Source organism: Centruroides vittatus, unplaced genomic scaffold (genome assembly GCF_030686945.1).
Source record: "Centruroides vittatus isolate TY-2023 unplaced genomic scaffold, ASM3068694v2 contig_488, whole genome shotgun sequence".
Taxonomy (NCBI): domain Eukaryota; kingdom Metazoa; phylum Arthropoda; class Arachnida; order Scorpiones; family Buthidae; genus Centruroides; species Centruroides vittatus.
The window spans coordinates 317,987-338,053 of record NW_027122276.1 but is presented as its reverse complement, the minus strand read 5'-3'; the positions used below and the strand labels follow the sequence as shown (position 1 = coordinate 338,053).

General features: G+C 28.3%; 1 protein-coding gene across 2 annotated transcripts in view; it reads right to left on the bottom strand.

Annotated features, from left to right (window-relative positions):
* The window catches only part of SCaMC (Short Calcium-binding Mitochondrial Carrier), a 102,061-nt gene that overhangs the window by 60,298 nt on the left and 21,696 nt on the right, over window positions 1-20,067 (bottom strand). For both annotated transcript variants that reach the window (XR_010881171.1, XM_067273770.1), the window contains exons 3-4: window positions 13,568-13,655; window positions 1,687-1,798 (exon numbers count right to left, since the gene is read on the bottom strand). Coding sequence is in view for 1 of the 2 variants with exons in the window: in XM_067273770.1 (XP_067129871.1) it covers window positions 1,687-1,798; window positions 13,568-13,655 (200 nt within the window). In the remaining variant the exon portion in view is untranslated. The remainder of the gene's footprint in view (window positions 1-1,686; window positions 1,799-13,567; window positions 13,656-20,067) is intronic.

Sequence of the window (20,067 nt, the reverse complement as noted above, 5' to 3'; positions counted from 1 at the left end):
AAAATTCATTCATTGAGTGAGTCATTTTTTCACAATTTATTTTGCTCGTTATGCGAGGTACTCATTAAGCAAGGTTCCACTGTGTATGTATGTGTGTGTGTGTATATATATATAATTATTTTGATTTTGTTACATTGTATATAAGTATGTTCCCACCAGTGGCTGAGTGGTTCTGTCGCTAAACACTGGGAGTTCGGTCGCGAGTTCATGTCACGCTCGGACAGGCCGGCCACATGGAGTTTTCCGGGTTTTCTTCATGTTAGTAATACCTGAATAGGGACCAGTTTCCCTTACAAGACCTCCTGGAAGGCATTTCCCCTTGTGTAACATTACACACCAGAGAAGGCAATGGGGAACCACTGTGGTTATAACTTTCCCCAGGATACACCTTGGCACATTACTAACCACTTATTAACCTGCACCAGGTGGTCTGATATGGCACAAAGAGTTTATAAGTATATTCATATTGGGTGAAGACTATTCATTAAATATATTTTCTTCTTTTTTGTATTTTTTATTACATTACTTTTTATTGGTTTTTCCCCCTGAGACCTTTTCTCAAGGATATCTTAAATCTATAATTTTTTAATTTTTTTATAAAATAAATCTTTTTTCATTTCTTAATAAAATTAAATTTTTAAAACCTACTCATGCTAAAGGGAAATTTTAATTTTAAAAAAACTCCAAAACTTTTCCTATATGTATATTCTAAACACATTTATTTGTTACTAATTTATCATTTAAGGCCTACTCACATTTTTCTTTTTACAGTGATCTATTGATCTTTATATAAACATGCAAATTTTTTCCTTCTACACCTTCAAAAGTACCGTGTTTTATGGACTATAAGACGCACCTTAATTTTTAAGCAATTTTTTTTAAAAATACCTATAAGACGCTACGGACCATAAGACGCACCTGAATTTTGGAGGCAATTTTTTGAAGAAAAAAGTGCATCTTATAGTTTGTAAAATACGGTAATTTTAGAAGAAATCTTTATAAAATAGCTTATATTTCTCTTCACTTTGGTCTTGCTGCAGTGCAATTTCACATTCAATTTATGACTCCAAAAAGGTATGCTACAACAATGGTCCAATTTGTAAGTGAGCTCAAGGTGTCCCCCAGTGGGGGAAAGAAAATGAAAATATGAAAATAATACAGTTTACAACATACAAAAAACTCAGAACAGACAAAGCTGTTGAAATTTATAAGGTGCAAAAAGTTTGCAATTAATAACAAAGACAAACTAAATCTGCCACAATTGTGGCAAGCATTGATAGCCTTATAATCTTTAATTTTTACATTCAACTATATAACCATTCAATGTGTTTAATTTTTTGATTTTACCTTTTTTAATATTTAATTTTTAGAAATGTGTTTAAAAAAAATTTAAATTCTTAATATAAATGAAATTAAGTCATTAAAGTGTAGAATGCTCTGCATTTCAAATGTTTAACTTGGTTTGAATGTATGTAAAAAAGTTTGTTTCTAATAAAATTTGCAAGCATAACTTCTATCTGAATTTAATTCTTTTTGATGAATGATGATGATTATTTTGTATTTTTAATTATTAAAAAAAAAAAAAAAAAATCACCACCATCACATGATAATCAGACATTAAGTTTAACAAAAATCTAAATCTTACAATTATCTTAAAATATTAGTATAAATTGTACTTTTACTTACTGTAGCATGCCTCCAGTATTTAATAATATCACGAAGTTCAGAACTAGGATGAAATAAAAGATAATCTCGCCATTCATCAAATGTGATTGTCAAATTTCCATCTTTATCCATTCTACAAAATACAACAATGCAGATAATGATAAGATGTATTGTCAATTAAAATCTAACATATAAAAAACATATATATTCTGTATTATTAATAAAAATTGTAATGAGGATTGATTGTTATATATATATATATATATATATATGTATGAGATACCATTAGCAACCATGAATAAATAAAAGCTAAATTTTGAAAAAAAATTGCTATAGGGAAATTTTGTTATATAGAAATAACACTTTTTGGTAATTATAGTAATAATGAAATATAAACTTACTTAAATATAAAATAAAATTGTGTATTAAAATACAAGTTAGTTTTAACTACATTTTCATTTAAAAAAAACTTTGAAACATATAACAAAGAAAACATTTTTTAATTGTTCTGTACAACAAAAAAATTACATTCTTATTAAGAACATTAAAACTGTTTCGTCTAAATCATTGGCTAATTTCAAAACTGATTTGCGACTTTTTTTTATTATGGTTGATAAACTACTCACAGGAATTCCATACTTTGCTACAATGTCTTTCTTTTTTGAACCTTTGTCAACTTCCTGCAACAGTAATGCTTAAATAATTTTGCTTCAACATTTTTGTACTACAGTATAGAATCCTCCTCTCTCAAACCTGAAGTTAAAATAGAGTTGAAATGAAACTTTCCAATTTTAAATGCTAATTCAATTTTAATGTTTCTGAGAACTCTAATAGACAAATTTAGGACAAAAGTTTCTTTGAACTTTACTTAGCATTCAGTATTGTAAAACATTATAGTAAACTAACAAAATTCACACCTAAATGCTAATTCCAGCAGTAAATGAACAAGGAACTTTAATGCTCAAATGTTTTCAGCTATCTTTTAGAGGCCCTCCTCAGGAATGTACAAAAAAAAAAAAAAAACAGTTTTATTGTTTAAAAATTTCTAACCATCAAATACAGCCGTGTTCCAATTTTTTAAATATTTAAACGATGTACCGTATGATACATAAATTGTTACCTTTAAACATAAAATTAATTATATTTTAAATAAAGCTTATAGTATGATAATTCAACAGTTGTTTGGCTTTATTTCAGCATTCTGCAAAGAGCACAGATGGCAACATATGACCCTACCATTTAATATCGATGAATATTTAGTCTCAGTTCTTTCTGTTATCTTTGTATTTTAATTCAGTCACTGATAGCTACTTTGTAGAAGATAAGTTCTTGTTAAACAATCATATTTTAAAACTTTTGGAAATTTTGAAAAATACATTAAATAAATAAATCATCTAATATTTACTTAAAAAACTGTTTTACTAGAACTACTTTTGATTTTAAAAAATACAGTACACACTCAATAATTCAACATATATGGAACCAGAACAGTGTTGGATTAAGGAGATTTCTGGATTATTGGAAATAAGGTGAATTCAACAGTTAATCACATTTGGAAAGAAAAAATTTGTTTATTTTCATATTATTATTACACTATATTAATCAAAACATATATAGCAGTAGTTTCAAAAGTGGGCACTACCACCCCTGGAAGGCAGTGAGTAAATCTAGGGGGCAAAAAAAAGCAAGGGGGCAGGAGGCACTGGAGGCAGAGTCCTGATCAAATGACGACCATAGGTGAAGGGTTTGCTCACTGACAATCTCTCACTTTCTTTTGTTAAAACAGGTAAGAAAAAACATTGTATTTAATGGTTTCCAGACGTGGAGAACAATGTACAACAAGGACAAAGTGTGAGGTTTGTAGAAAAGCTTTTCTAAGAATATTTCCAAAGTTTTTTCACACAAGGGATAATGGATTGGGGCGTTGGGTATAAGTTTATGAAACCAAGGGGTAGTGGCTTGAAAAAATTTGGGAAGCACTGCTTTACAGCATTTCTCAAGCACTATTTGGATTCCTCACTATGCAAAAAATTTCCTTCAGTATATTTTTGCAGGATATACTGAATGAATAAAGGTATACTGAACTGTATACCTTTATTCAATGAATCAGAATCAGATTCCATTACACGTTTTTTACTTCTACACAGCTTAATAATAGGTTTTCCTCAGGGGTGTCTGTGTATTGGGACATTTGGAGCAAGTGCTCCCTCTTTTTGTCTGGGCAGCCTTTTTTTTCTATCCCCAAGGGACCCCAAATCCCAATATCAACAAAACAGAAAATTAATGACTTCTAGCCTACTCTGCAAATATAAAAGAAACTAAAGAATTATATTTGTCCATTATTCCTTGCAATTTCATCATAGCTGATGAAAACCACATTCCTTGTTTTCAAGGTCACGTTAGCTCTGAGTGCAACCAGCACTGCTTTGTGGGAATGTTGAATCTTAGGATTTGAAGCTTCTTGCATAATGTATGATGATTTTTTTTTTTATAGTTTGTGTACTGTACATCCCCTTTTTATAGTTTGTAGGCACTGCTCATTTTACTGCTTGATGACCAAAAGGAAAATGTGACTTGAATGCTACTGTTGGCATTTACTGTAACCACAAGAGTGAATGAACTTCAGTTGGGAGATTTTCAGTGAAAAGGCCTGTGAGTGAGAAACATGAAACTAACAAGATGTGTCAAGAAGTGTGCAAAACTATTTTAATACATGAATGAATGTAGTGTTTGCTTGGGGCTGTGGCTGTATGCTATATTTTTGTAAATATTAATTTAAGTTTAGTTTAGTTCTTCTCTACCCTTCATCCTATTGTTCTACTCCTTCTAGAACTTTCTTACCTAATCCCTGTCCCTTGGGGTGGGAGGACCGGTTCCGAGAAATGTGTGAAATAAAGAAGTGGACTGGACCCTGAGGACAAAGAAGACAACAGATGGGTCATTCTTTTGCTGGACATTGAAGTGTATGGACGAGGCAAGAATGCTCCAAATCGCGTTAGCAATGACCGGAGATATTGGAAATAAGTTAAGAAAAAGGATCCTGTTTTAAAAGTAGTGGTTTTTTTCTTCCACTGTCGTTGATACTAAGTATTGGATTAGAGAACGAGCCATTTTTTTGAGAATAACTTGTGGTATCTCACCCAATCATATGCATAGTTCAATATGCCGAAAACCCCGGGTATCCCTATTCCTATTTTATATATATTTTTTTCTGTCCTCTTATTTCTATCCGTTCTCTTTCATTAGTATTAAATTAGTATATAAGTTTAGTTTTAAGGTTTTGGGCCTCATATTGTCGTGATTGGGATCTGTACTTGAGCTTTGGATATAAACTATTGTTCTAGCTGTAATCTCATACTATTGTATTACCGTGACATTGGAATCCATAATTAAGAATCTGTATAAATAAGATAAAAATGCAAAATTGTTTTAATTGTGAAAATATATCAAATTATTTTTATCATTGTATCCTGTCTACCTTTGTGGTAAATTTTAATTTTGCATTAAACTTTCACAAGGCCTTGGACTTTAAGGATGCCTCAAAATGACATTAATATGATAATACATCCTGTATACTTGTTTATAATGTATTATCTAAGAGAAGTGTATGTTTAAATACTTGGCAGGGTTATAGAAACGTTAATTTTAAGTAAAAAACTCTAGTGTCATTTTTGATTTGAAGCATTCAAAAGACCATGATGTCATTTCCTGTTTAGTGAAAATCATGTGTTTGTAGATTTAACTCTTTCATGTCGTTAAATAAAAGTTTTATTTCTTCATATTTATTTTCAGATATGGTGGTGTTGTTATATTTGAAATATAGCAAACATGAGTACATGAGGAAATGGTCTATAATATTAAGAATAAAAAGCTGTGCCTATTTTCATAAGACTTGTCTTTTTTGTCCATACACAATAATGTTCTGAAGCTTATTCACTATTGTGACACAGTATATGTATTTTTAATTCCAACTTTTTGCAACTGCTTTAATTTGTTTTATAAGCATTAAATGTAATAACAGTAATAATTATTTTACTGTATCATTACTATTATTATGCTACAAATTAAAAAAAAATTGTGAGGTTTGAACCTATGTATCATTCTAATCCCTGGTGTCTTGCCCACTTGGCTATTGCTGTTGACAGGAAATGCGAAATTTCCAAAGCCTTATAAGCTAAACAGTCAATTTTCAGAGGCACATTTTGCCTCTGAAAATTGTCTGCTTAGATGAGGTCCAGAAATGCTTGAGTGTTGGTCCTATTATTTGAACAAGGAGCTGTTTGTGTTAATAGCTATATGCTCATCAAGTTTTGTTTGAATTGGAGACTGAATGGCTAACCCACTCCCCGTGTGTCTGGAAGGTCCTTGGGAAACATTCTTTCATTAAAAATCCCATTGTCACATATTTGGAAAGATAATGCCCAATGTTGGAATGTTAAAAGCTTTCAAGACATTGCAAATCCTTTTGCAGATTTGTCAAGTCAGTCCCATGCTAATTTTGGCCACCTCTGTCTGCTTCTGGTTTTTAGTCATGAAGGTGGTTATATTGTAGGTAAAATGATATCAGGGATGATGATAAGACAACCCACAAAGAAACCAATAAGAGGCTGTTGGAAGTGCAAACATTTTTGGAAAAACATTGTAAAACAATAGTATAATGTGCCATATCATTATACTGGTTAACTCAAACGAACATCAAACAAAAAAAGGAATGTACTTCATCTAACATAACCTTAATTGTTCCAGTTAATCACGTTCATACTTGTTCAAACGTTTTCGACCCATTCTGGGTCATCTTCAGGATATCGTTGTAATAAAATAAACCAACGTGTGGAATTGGAACGTTCAGATCGAATCCAGTCCGATTCAAATTACTATCAAACGGTTAAGCTTGCTAATGGAACGATTCTCTCGTGCTATGACGACGATATGGCGCGTGAGAAGATCTTGGTGTAAATTTGCCGCATAATCATTAAATTAATGTCTTACAACTCAATTACCAGGTGTTTTCCCCTTCATAACAGTATTTCCACACAGACGTCATCATAGCACGAGAGAATCGTTCCATTAGCAAGCTTAACCGTTTGATAGTAATTTGAATTGGACTGGATTCGATTTGAATGTTCCAATTCCACACGTTGGTTTATTTTATTACATCGATATCCTGAAGATGACCCAGAATGGGTCAAAAACGTTTGAACAAGTATGAACGTGATTAACTGGAACAATTAAGGTTATGTTAGAAGAAATACTGGTTAACATGCTGAGAAGAATTGGCAAGAAGAAGCAAAAGATATTAAATGATAAATTCTTCAGCTCCAGTAATTAAAGGCAATTCTTCAGACTCAGTAATTAAGGTGCAACTATGCAGACGCAAGCAAGTGAATTTTCTGAGTGAGTGAGAATATGTAGTGAGAAGAGGCGAGACGCAATAAATATCAAAACCTGTCATATATGTGTGAGAATCAGAAATTCGCTCTCACCAGTGTTATTTCTCACTTCTCGCTTGTGCACAGTTTTCCTTTGCAAAAACTAAATTGCTCGCAACCTCTCGCTTGCTCTAAATTCGCATCTGCATAGTCGCACCCTAATTACTGTTACATAAAAACATAACTCATAATTAATTGAGTTATGTTTTCATGTAACAGTAATACAGCAGACAATTCAAACTGAGCATAGGAGAAGTACTCATTCTATACTCTCAACACATTTTTTTGTCTCTTATATACCATAGATGTAGGCTATACAATTTGTCTGGAAATGAGTTTTTTGGGGGGTAATGTATTATCATTTTTCATTGTTTAATTAGAATAATTATGGAACTCATGGAAGAAACTAAAATGTCTTCATACTTCTGCCATGTCCAGTCATGAGTTTTAAATATGTAAAATACCATCAGCCATTTTAATTAAACTATTTTTGTTATGTATTATTTTAATTATTGATTTGTCATCAGAGGATGTTTTAAACTGTTTCTATATTTTTTTGCAGAGGAATATCCACTAATATAAGGTTGTCTACGCAAGGAAGACTATTGTTCCCTGTGATTGGACATAGCAGAAGTATGAAGACATTTTATTTTCTTCCATAAGTTTATATCATTTTCATTTACTCAGTATACTTTATTCAGTTCACAACATGTTTAATTTATTGCAGTATAATATGTAATATAAAAAATAAATTTGTTTTTTCTCCATTGTAATGTTATAAACATTTTTATAGACCACCAACCTCACTAAACCATCAACTTTGTAATTAAACAAGCAGTGGCATCTTAATGAACTTTAACTGCAAATAAGTTTATATATACAGTTAACAGTATTAAGTACTGTACACTGTGTAAAATTACATTAAGATGACATAATTTCCTAGGTGTCATTTTATACAAATACCAGAAGGGTTCAACCATTGAAATTTAAAAGAAAATCTAAAATTTAAATTATCATTGTTTTTGTTAAATCATGTAGATTTCAGAAAAGTTTTAAACTAAAATGCATAATTTTAGTTTAAAAATTCATAAAATACTTATTAAATAGAATTCTGCTATTTAAAAAGTATTAAAAAGTAACAAACATTTTGAATATGTAACTTGAAGTACAGTGGGTGATCAGTTAATGAACAGTTCAGACTGAACAAATTGGACTACAAACACTTTCGCAGAAGACTTTTATGTTCAGACAAAGAACACCTCACAGAACAAACACAAGAAGCGATATTGCATTTAAGATTTGTATAACTATATTTTAATGGCATCTACACATGGTTTATGGAATGAGACTTTCACAGTTGTATACATAACCTTTTTTTGCACTAGTTAATTTTAGTTTTCTGAAATTTGTATTTAAAAAACTGATAATATTATAGGGCCTAAAAAGAGTAGTGTATCAAGAACTGTGTTCACTGTAGAAACTAAGCAAGAGATAATAGCCAAGATAGAGAGTGAACAGAAGATGTCTGATATTGTAGGCAGATGATTTCAACAAGTCTACAGTAGATAAATCTTAGCTAAGAAAGATATAATCAAAAGACTCTAGTATATAAAGAAGTAATGAAAATTGCATCTGAGTAACAAAGATGTGCCATCCACGAAAAATAGAGAGATTCCTTTTAGTTTATTATTACATATAAATAATCACAGTATGAAAGTATATAATTTTTTATTTATTTTTTGGAGTCAGCAGAACGAATTAATGAAATTCCCACAAAAATTTATGGTAATTCAATAATCAGTTAACAAACAATTCAGATAGTGAACATAGTCTTGGAACGGATTATATTCATTAACCGATCATCCACTATATTTTCTTTTTTATTTTTTTATAGTTTTCTCTGAGGATTGACGTTCTGTTCTTGAAAATTTTGAGAATTTATTCAAATTGTTTAGCTTGACCTTTATATTTCTAGGTTAAATAATTATTGCATTTCAAATAAATATAAATTTATTTTACTAATGGAAGCTTTCTTATTATGGTCTTATTGTAACAAATAACAATGTAATTAAATTTATATTTAATTCAAATTATTTTAAATAAGTCCCACTCAAATTTTTGTTTTAAATTCCATGACTTTCTTTGACCCTCATATCCCTTAGACAAAATAAAACAGCATTTGACTTACTATGCACATACACTATTGCTTCTTCAACTTTGTAATTAGTTATTTTTTTCTAATTAACAGTTGCATATTTTTTATAATTGCTGAATTATTAAAATTAAAAATAAAATGTTGTATTAAAGTAGTTTATCCTGTTATTAATCCACAACCATAAATCTACATGGTTTTGAAAAAAAGAAAAAAGCCATTATTTATTTACGATTCATTAACAAATCTGTTACAAAAGTATATATTTATTAAATTTATCCCTTAATAAGTTTCCTGAATTTTATAAAATATTAATAAGCTGGAAGAAAAAATCAAATTCTTTTGTAATAAAATCAAAATTATTAAAATGAAAAATAATATATACTGTGGCTCCCCTAGTTACAAACAATTTTATCCTATGTCTAAAATTTAATATTGCATGGATTCTGAAGTTCTCTTGCTGGTCATAGGTTGAAGTTGGTAAGCTTGGAGTAATAGAATTTTTCACTATAATTGTAAAAGATTATAAAGATTGCAAACAAGTGCTTCAAAAATGTGTCCAAAAAATAATAGTAAATCTAACAGTGAATATAAATGCAAGAAGTGTGGCTTTTTTATTACCGTGGAACTAAACTCAACATTATAAAACTAACTGTATTAGGTAAAAAAACAGTGCTTGAAACACCTACTATTAAACAGTAGCAAGTGGGTAAATGAGTGCAATGTATTCTATTAAGTACACTGAAGGATCAAACACTAACAATATGTAATTTCCTGACTTTTCCTGATTTTTATGATAAATTCTCTGACTTTCCATGACTTTTTCCAAGCCCTAATGAAAATCCCTGATTCTCTCCAACTTTCCAATTGGGTAGGAACCCTGCATTTTACCAAAAGAACCTGGAGAAAAATAAGCTGTAGTGAATCATTTATAATATAATTTCATATAATCTGGAAAAATCTAGCAAATCAAAGTTTTTTATAACATAATTCAAGTCTTACATAACAGATGGATGAATAGCTATGTTCTGTGCTTAATAAAAAGTTCTAAAAAATGTATTTATTTATAAAAAATTTATTAATAGATAATACATTTATTAATATTTAGAGTAAATAATTAAAGCATATATTACAACCTCCAGTAATTTAGCTTTATCACTACTTAGATATAATATAATAGATACTAAATACAGTAAAGCATCGATTATCCGACTTAATTGGGGACTGGGGTTGGTTGGATAACTGAAAAGTCAGATAACCGAAAAGTATGAAAAAATACATTATTAGTATAGTGTATTAGGCCTGGTTTAAATACTAGCCTCTCTTTCATGGTCGAGCCAGTGCTGCCAGCTAAAACATGCAAAAATTTAACAAAAATAATATTAAAGTAGCAAGACATAACCAAATATTGTAGCGCCACATCACTAGCGGACATTTGAATTTGCCGACTAGAACGTGGTTGGTTAACCGATAAGTCGGTTAATCGGGGGTCGGATAATCGATGCTCTACTGTATATTATTATATACGTATAAGAAAATTTTTAGTTTATTTCTTATTTTGTTTTATTAGCATATTTATAAAATTATAATTCAAACATTAATTCTACATTTTCATATTTACTCCAACTTCTGGAGCTACTTAAGACATATTTTAGACAGAACTGCAGCATTTATAATTTTATTTTTATTTATTTTTATTGCATTTTATAAATTATACATTACTCTCTAGTGTTTTCAATTTTGTAATTATGCATTCAAACATTCTATGTTCTTTCTTTTAAAATTTTGAATATAATCTTTAAGATTCATTCTATTTATTCTTTGCTACAACTGAAGTTAGTCCATCAATTTAGTTAAAACATTTTTGCTTAATAAATTTCTTTGCTGAAGATTAACAAGGTGGATTTTTATTAAGAATTTTACTTTATTTTCCACTTAAATAATTTTATGAAATCATCAAAATATTGAATATTCTTTAGTATCTTAATATGTTAAACTGAAATTCTGTCAAGTAAAAAGTAGTTTTGTCACACATTTACAACTATATTACTCCAAATGTATAATTCCAGCTAAATGTGTATATCAAGAGTTAGGTGTAGAATGAAATATTTTCTGCAACAAATTAATGTTTAGACTTAGACTTATTCATAAAAAAATCAAATTTTCTTATGATTTTTGATTTTTTTAAATTAATAAAATTATTCTGAAATTCTTTTGATAATATTTAATTAAAAAAATTAACCAGTTTATACTTATTATATTTCTGTTTAGCTCTTAAAATAAGTTAAACATGGAACTTACATTTTTAAAAATTATGAATATCTACAAAGTTTGGCAAGAGATTTGTTTCTTTTGCTGATGAAGTTTTTAAATTAAACAGACAGTGATTTTTATAATAAAACCATACATATTCATATTAAAATCATATCTACCTAGAACAGCATTCTCATCTAATAAATTGATCAAAGTCTTATGGTAAAGCAATAGAATAATTGGTCTTATTTAAATTATTGTTTAAATAAATTTATTCTGCTTAACTGTATAATAATACTAATTTAAAAATTTTTCTTCATAACTATATCAATATCCTTATTTTTAAAATATATATATTTTGATTCAAAGTTTCTATAATCAGATTTACAATGTCTTATGAACTCTACTTTTTTGAAAAATACCACAAATTTTTTTTATGATATTGGGTTGTTCGGAAAGTTTGTAGCGATTTTTGATAGCCGACAGTTGAGACACTGATTGACGCAAAAATGATTAGAATTGTACAAACCAATGAATATTATGATAAATGACCTTGAGACGCGTCCGTTACAAAAAACCGTTAAGATTATTCAAATAGCGTTTAATTTGTCTCATTGCAAAAAATGGATGTGAACAACGTGCATTATCGACACTTGTTTCTTTTCTTTTTTTGTAAAGGCAAAATGCTGTACAAACAGCAAAAAAAGATATGTGATGTTTATGGTGGGAGTGCTGTATCAGAATCAACTGTTCAAAAGTGGTTTGCAAAATTTAAAACGAGTAATTTCAGCCTTGAAGATGCTCCTCGTTCAGGAAGACCTCCTGTTATTGAAGAGGACTGGATCAAAGCATTATTGGATGAAAACCCTCATTACACAACTCGAGAGATTGCAGACATAGTGAAGTCATCAAACAGTACTGTATTTCAACTTCTAAAGAAGCTCGGATACGTGAATCGTTATGACATTTGGATACCTCACGACTTAACGGAAAAAAACTTACTGGATCGCATCTCCATTTGTGATTCTCTTGAAAGACGAAAATGAAAATGACCCTTTTCTGAAGCATTTAGTGACAGGTGATGAAAAGTGGATCATTTATAACAACATCAGCCAAAAACGATCATGGGGTAAGAAAAATGAATCACCATTAAAAACTCCAAAGGCCGGTCTTCATCCAAAGAAGGTCATGCTCACTGTCTGGTGGGATTAGAAAGGAATCCTGTACTACGAGCTGCTTCCACAGAATCAAACAATTGATTCTGATAAGTATTGTTCCCAATTGGATAAGCTGAACATAGCAATTAAAGAAAAACATCCAGAACTGGCAATAGAAAAGGCATTGTGTTTCACCAAGATAATGCCAGACCTCACACATCTTTACGAACACGCCAAAAATTACTGGAACTAGGCTGGGATGTTTTACCCCACCCCCTTACTCACCTGACCTTGCCCTGTCGGACTACCATTTGTTCTGTTCTCTACAAAATTCCCTTCATGATAAAAACGTTGATGCTTTGGAAGCTTGCAAAAACCATGTGGATCAGTTTTTTGCAGGAAAAACTGGAAAGTTCTACAAAGAGGGTATCATGAAGCTGCCCCATAGATGGCAACACGTCATTAAAAACAATGGCATATACATAATGGAATAAAAGTATATTTTTAGTTTTAAAACAATTTCTTTTATTTCTCTTAAAAAAATTGCTACAAACTTTCCAAACAACCCAATAATATAGGATTTTTTTAAAATACTTTTTAAAATATTTAATATTAAATATTATTTTAAAAAATTTGTTTAATGTTTATATTGTTAAATAGGCTACAAAACACTTTCTTAGTGAACATACAAATTAAATTTCAAGATTTTTCTATATAAAGAATTTTTAAATCCAACAAAATAATTATTTTTGGTTAATAATATACTACACTAGAACAGCTGATATATAATATAAATGAACATTAGTTGATTTTTTTAAATTAATAAAATTATATGCATTTCTATTAAAATTTTTTTGAATAATTTTGTTTTAAATTGATCTATAATTAATTATCAATCAAATTTTTCTTACCGTTTTAATAATTTTAATGCTTCTTGTTCATCAATTAATACACCTAATCTTTGAAATGCATTCATTATTTCATTCTTGTCAATTTTTCCTAAAAATATTTTATTATACATTAACTTTAATAAAACTTATAAAATTTGTTACTTTAGATTTTTAATTTAAAAATTTTAAAATTCTACAATATCTTCAGCAATACCAAATTTTCCATTGGAAGTCAAATTATTACTGTATTTTGAGATGGTGTAAATAGGTTACGTTTTAAAAATTAAAGATTTTAATAATAGACTGAATCAATAACTTATAATAATAAATTAGAAAAGATACTATTTTATATTAAATACAGTTAAGAAACTAAAATGCAAAAATGTAAGCATAATTATACATAATAAAAACCCAATATATAAACAAAAGAGAATTTCAAAATTATTAAAATTAATTCTACTTGTTTATAAAGTTACTACAAGATGGCAGTATCATCTGTGTGTAAACAAATTACTAAATGATTTCACATTAATTAAAGTATAAATACAGCCAGCAAATTCTGGCTATTTGGCTGAACTGTAAGCAATACTTGGCATCATGGTATCCAAACCTGGCTGTAACACTGAATGATTTAATATAACAATTTCCTCAAAAAATATTCAACATAATAATAAATTCAACATTAATCATTTCAGCATTTGAAATGATATTACTCAAAACCAAAATGTTGATAAAATTTGTTACAAAAAGTAATTATACATTCTAAACTAATCATGCTAAATATGATAGAAATTCTATACTTTTTAAGAAATACAATTTTTCAACATTTAAAAATTTATTAACTAGAAGCTCTGAACAATTATGTAACAATAAAGACTTCATTATTGACAATTTGGCTTCAAATAGCAAAGTGATATTTGTAAATTTACTGACAAACAATTTTTAATAATTATTCATTTATTTATTGTTGTTATTTTGTTTTCAACACATTTAAAAAATGAAACAAATATATGTTAAACTATGGAAGGTTTTAATATTAGACATTACAGTATAACCAGAAAACAATTACAAAAGATAATGTTAATCATTTTTCAACAAGGTTTTTAATTATTACCATTATCATCAGTGAAGCTTATAATACTTGGCACCATTATAATAACAAAGTAAAGTGCTAAATATAAGATTACAAAAATTAATTTAATTAGAAATGTTTTCAACTTTTCCATCCTGAGTTTAACTTAGGGTGTCCAACCTTTTTGTTTCTCTGGGTCACATTGGAAGAAGTCATGGAGTTTTTGGCCACAATAATATACTTTGGCCCAATCCTTAAATATACAAGTATATTTAAGGATTAATTTTTAATACTTATTACTATAATCTAGACAAGTATTAAAAATATATCACAAAAAAAGATTTTAAAAAATTACTTCTACAGACATTTTCAATTTTTACTTAGAAATAGATAAATTCATTTATTATAAAGCAGACAAACAAATATTTGTTTTATTTGGGTCTCTAATTAATAAAAAGTGACGAAACACCATTTTAAAGTGCATTTTTATTGGACTAATATATTTATAAATAATATGTAGCCCAAAAAGTAGCCAATGCGCCAAATGATATTTTTTATGCCAAACTAAAAAACGGGTAGCCAAATCAAAATTTGCAACGCTGGAAGGAATATTAAATAAAGCTGGAGTTAGGACTCAAAGAAGACAAAGAAGTGAGAAAGGTTGGAAAATTAAGGGCCAATATTTGCATAACAAGTCTATTTAATCTTTCTCACTACTTTTTATCTTTTGTCCTTTCTCTCATTTCCCCACATTTGGGTCTATAATCCTTTGAGTCACAACTTCAGCTTTATTTAGTATAATATTCCTTCCTCATTCACACATTTCCAAGTATTTGAAAATATTTCCTTTCCACTCAAAAATAAAATACGTATAAAGGTTTACATTTATATATGTTTGTGAAACTTCTTTTTTGAGTTTATTCCATTGAAATAAATAAGTAAATTTGTCAGTTTTAATTACACATTTATTGGGCTGCAGGTTGGACACCCCTGCTTTAAACAGTCTTCAATTAAAAGGGTACAGTAAATAGTAATATTTTGATTGGAGGTACAGTATTTCATTAATACAATAATACTACAGTACATGCCTGTATTAGGTATAAAACATTTTTGACATACCTTAACAGAAATAGTTTGTCAATAGTTTCTGATGCCTAACTTTCTTCAACCAATAAGATGCAAGCCAAATTCATAGCCAAACATAGAAAAGCAGCAATAATTACAACTAAGTACTGTATTTTAAGACTACAATTTATGCTATCAAAATGTAGTCACAAAGCTTACTCTTGGCAAAAATTTGAGTTGTAGCTTAAATTGATGGATTTTATGGCCACTTGTCTCTATGCTCTGTTCAAACTCAGTAGCAAGAAAACTTCCCCCCCTTTTTTGTAAATAATAATTTTTAAATATGTATATTTCACATGTTAAAGAAATGCTTTTTAGTCACATAAATGCATTAAAAAGTAGAAAATAAATCTTCAAGCTTTCATAGTATTCTTGTTGTTATACAATCAAAAATGCATGAGTCATAAAAATTGATAGAAAGTATGAGTGTCCCATGCTTTTATTTTTGATTGCATAATAACAAGAATACTATTAGAGCTAAAAAAATTTATATTTAACACAATGACTTCTAATAACACTGTAGTGCGTTAACACAGAGACACAGACTAAAACCTTTCACAGTGTTGTATACGATAGCGCAGACTAAAACCATATATACAACACTGTGAAAGGTATTACAACACTGTGAAAAAATATATAATAAAAATTTTTTGATATTTTTTAAGAAAATCTATGCATTTAACACAGAGAACAGACTAAACCTTTCACAGTGTTGTATATATGGTTAGTTGCGCTATCGTATACAACACTGTGAAAGGTTTTAGTCTGTGTCTCTGTGTTAAATGCATTAAAATGTAAAATATAAATTTGTGTGAATAAAAAGTGTTTCTTAAAAAATATCAAAAAGAATTTTTAATTATATATTTTTTACTTTTATATTTGAAACACTGACTTATTGAAATTCTTCTTGGTCTAACATTTAATTGGGAAGTGGGTGAAAAATTGAGATTATATATTATATAGTGGGTGAAAAATTAAAGATTATATAGACCAGGCCTGGCCAACCCAAGTTGTTTTGCGGGCCAATTTAATCATGCATAACATTACGTTGGGCTACAATTTAGGCAAACATGCTTTTAAAAAAGTAAAACAAATACAAAATGAATAAGATTTTATTGTTATACCAAGAATTTGTACTCGTACTTGTGCATTATAATAATGACACATGCAAATTTTCATTTATTTAATTGTTTTGGTATACACAAAACAGGAAACAAAAGTTTTAATAGATATATAATATCGCTTAGTGGGCCACACAATTTAACATGATGGGCTGCGGGTTGGCCAGGCCTGATATAGACAGAATGACTAAAAAGGGGCAAGCTCTTTTAGTCATACTTTCTACTTACATGGGCAAAAGTTTGTGACTTTTGCATGACTTAAACAGTACTCACAATTTATTAAGCTACATGTTGTATCATTTATTATCAAATTTTATTTTATTGCTATGAGATCGTTTCAGAATACTGTAGCAAATAAAATACAGAAAAGTACTAATGAAAATGATACAATTACAAAATAATTATGATGCAAGCCAATTACATCTCAAGAATGGGTCACAAATTAGATCACCTTTTTATTTGTTAATAATTTAAAACTTTTTTGCATTTTTATAATTAATTTAAATTATACTTTTATCTGACACACACAAAATTAAAAAATATTTAATTAAAGCTTGTTGTTATATATTAAGATCATTAATTATATTTATTTTAATTTAAATTATAAAATAAAGTATATTAATTTCAATAATTTTTTAATAATTAATAATTAAATATGATAAATCGAGTGTTTACTGTGTTTATAATTTTAACAGACTGATTGGGGAAGGGATGTTCACTATTGCCAAAAGTCTATTAAATTGAATGTGTTTTAAAAATGTGTTAATAATGAATTTAGAAGTGCAAGATGTGTAAATATGTTATGATGTATAAGTATGAATAAAGTAATATAATGCCCACTGAGTAATTTAAACTCATTGATTCTGACCACTGTTCCAACCTTTTAGCATGCTCTATTCACATATAAAAAATAGTTTTAAAAATTCCTATAAGAAAGAAATTTTTTGCCCATTAAATTGAGGGTTTACTATAATTATTATTTTGTGATTAGGAAATTAGTTGATGTGATAAATTTATCATATCAAATTTACTAAAATGGCAGTTTTAAAATAATTTAAGGAAAGAAAAAAGCAAATTGAATGCAATCATTAAGCAATGTGTCAAGACCAAGCCTTAGCAGTAATGTCAAAAATAATGAATGACTACATCCATTTTTGATGACATCACTGCTTTAAAAAAATCGCATCAGATAAAATTTATCTTGCTTACTTTTTCTCATTCAGTATCAAAATTAAATATTCCTTTAAATTATAATTAACATTCTTGCCAAAACTTAGCAATAACTGATATTTATTTACATGATTTAATTTTAAATATTTTATTTATAATTATCGTTATAAATTTTTTTTGAATTTTTTGTTTTATTTGCAAAATTTAATATAAAAGAAAAAACAATTAGAAATTCAGAATAAATGTGAATTATGAAATTATTACAAAATTAATTAAAAACAAGAACATTACAAAATATTTGTTTTTAATAAATGAAGTATTGTATTAACAATTCATATTGTCCTTTCATTTTTTTAATTTATTATGATTTATTAAAATTCTATTTATTTTAAGGAAATTACATCAAATATTTTATTTGTCAAATTCTTCTTTTAAATGGTAATTAAATACAATTGCTATTTTGTTAGCTAAAAATTAAATATCTTATATAAATTATATTAATAATTGAAGGGTGTGGTGTGGTGAAAAAGTAGCATGTTCTACATTAGGAAGTTTGGGGAAAAAAAGGATGTGTATTATTCAGAATGTTTTAATTTACTATATTTTTTCAGTTGTAATTAAAACTCGATAAAATTTACCAGTACATAGCACAATTAAAATTGGCATTTTACTTCAACAACATATAAGTATTCTTATGATATCATTTCTAAATTTATATGTATTGTATCATTATCATCATTCCTAATAAAACTGTTTCATTATAATACAAACCTCTTCAATCATTAAGTCATTCATAATGATAAGATCACACCTACGAAACTTGTTTTGAGATATTTATTACATTATATTTAAAAGTCAGATACAAAAATTATGTACTTGACTTTAATTCTAAGTAATTCATTACAAACAACAAAAATTATAAGATTCTGTTGATTATCTACTCTATATTCTTTATTATTATTCTTGATGATATTTAATAAATATAATAAAAATGTTTGAAAACAATATTTTTAAAATTTAAATTAATTGATATAAACTTGTAAGCACTGATAAGCATAGAAACATTAGTATTTATGTCTTATCATTTATGTATGTGTTGATGTACTGTACAAACACACACACACACACACACAGTACAATCTTAGCAATCCAACAAATATGAGACAATGTTGGATTAAGAAGATTGCTAGATTATTGGAGTAAGATGAATTCAATGGCTGAAACAAATTTGACAGTGCAAAGTCAACTGTTAATGACGGCAAAATACAAGTTGAACTACTAATCAAAACATCTGAGCATGCTGCCATTGCCGATAATCAGCATGCCAAGCTTGACAAAGTTGGTGGATTTCCATTAAAATTAGTGGGTGGTAGAGTATTTTTAGTAAGAAATTTCAAGGAACTGATTTCATATTTATGCAGCATTATAAGATACCTTTTTTGTACCTTAATAAAGCAGCCTAAGATGACAAGCTTAGCAATCTTTAAAATCATGTTGATGCCAGCAACATGCCATGTTTAGTTGGAGTGTTAAAATTTAGTGAGAACTGGAGTTTGAACTAGTGGAAAGCTTGTCTAGAACTTACAAGTAGTGCCATTAATACTTAATTCAACTAGTGTTGGATTACTGGACATGTCAAATGAACAATGGCTGGATACCAAGATTGTGTGTATATATACACACAGGTGCACACTGTATATATGTGATATGATAAGTGAATATATTAAAAATAGCTTAATATTAAGCTAAAATAAATAAATATATATATATATATTCAAATACACAGATATCCCTCATATAACACAGTAGATACATTCCAAAACAGTGTGGTGTTAATTAAATGAACCCATGCTATACAAAACAAAGAACTAACACACAAAACATTTGTTAACTTTTGGAACGTAACCCTAAGTATACTGTTTTTTATTATTAATAGAAATAGGTTTATTAAAGAAATGGATAATTTATTTCCAATCAATAATTAATTAATAAGCACAATTAAAATTACCGTTAATATTAATTTTAGTTAAACC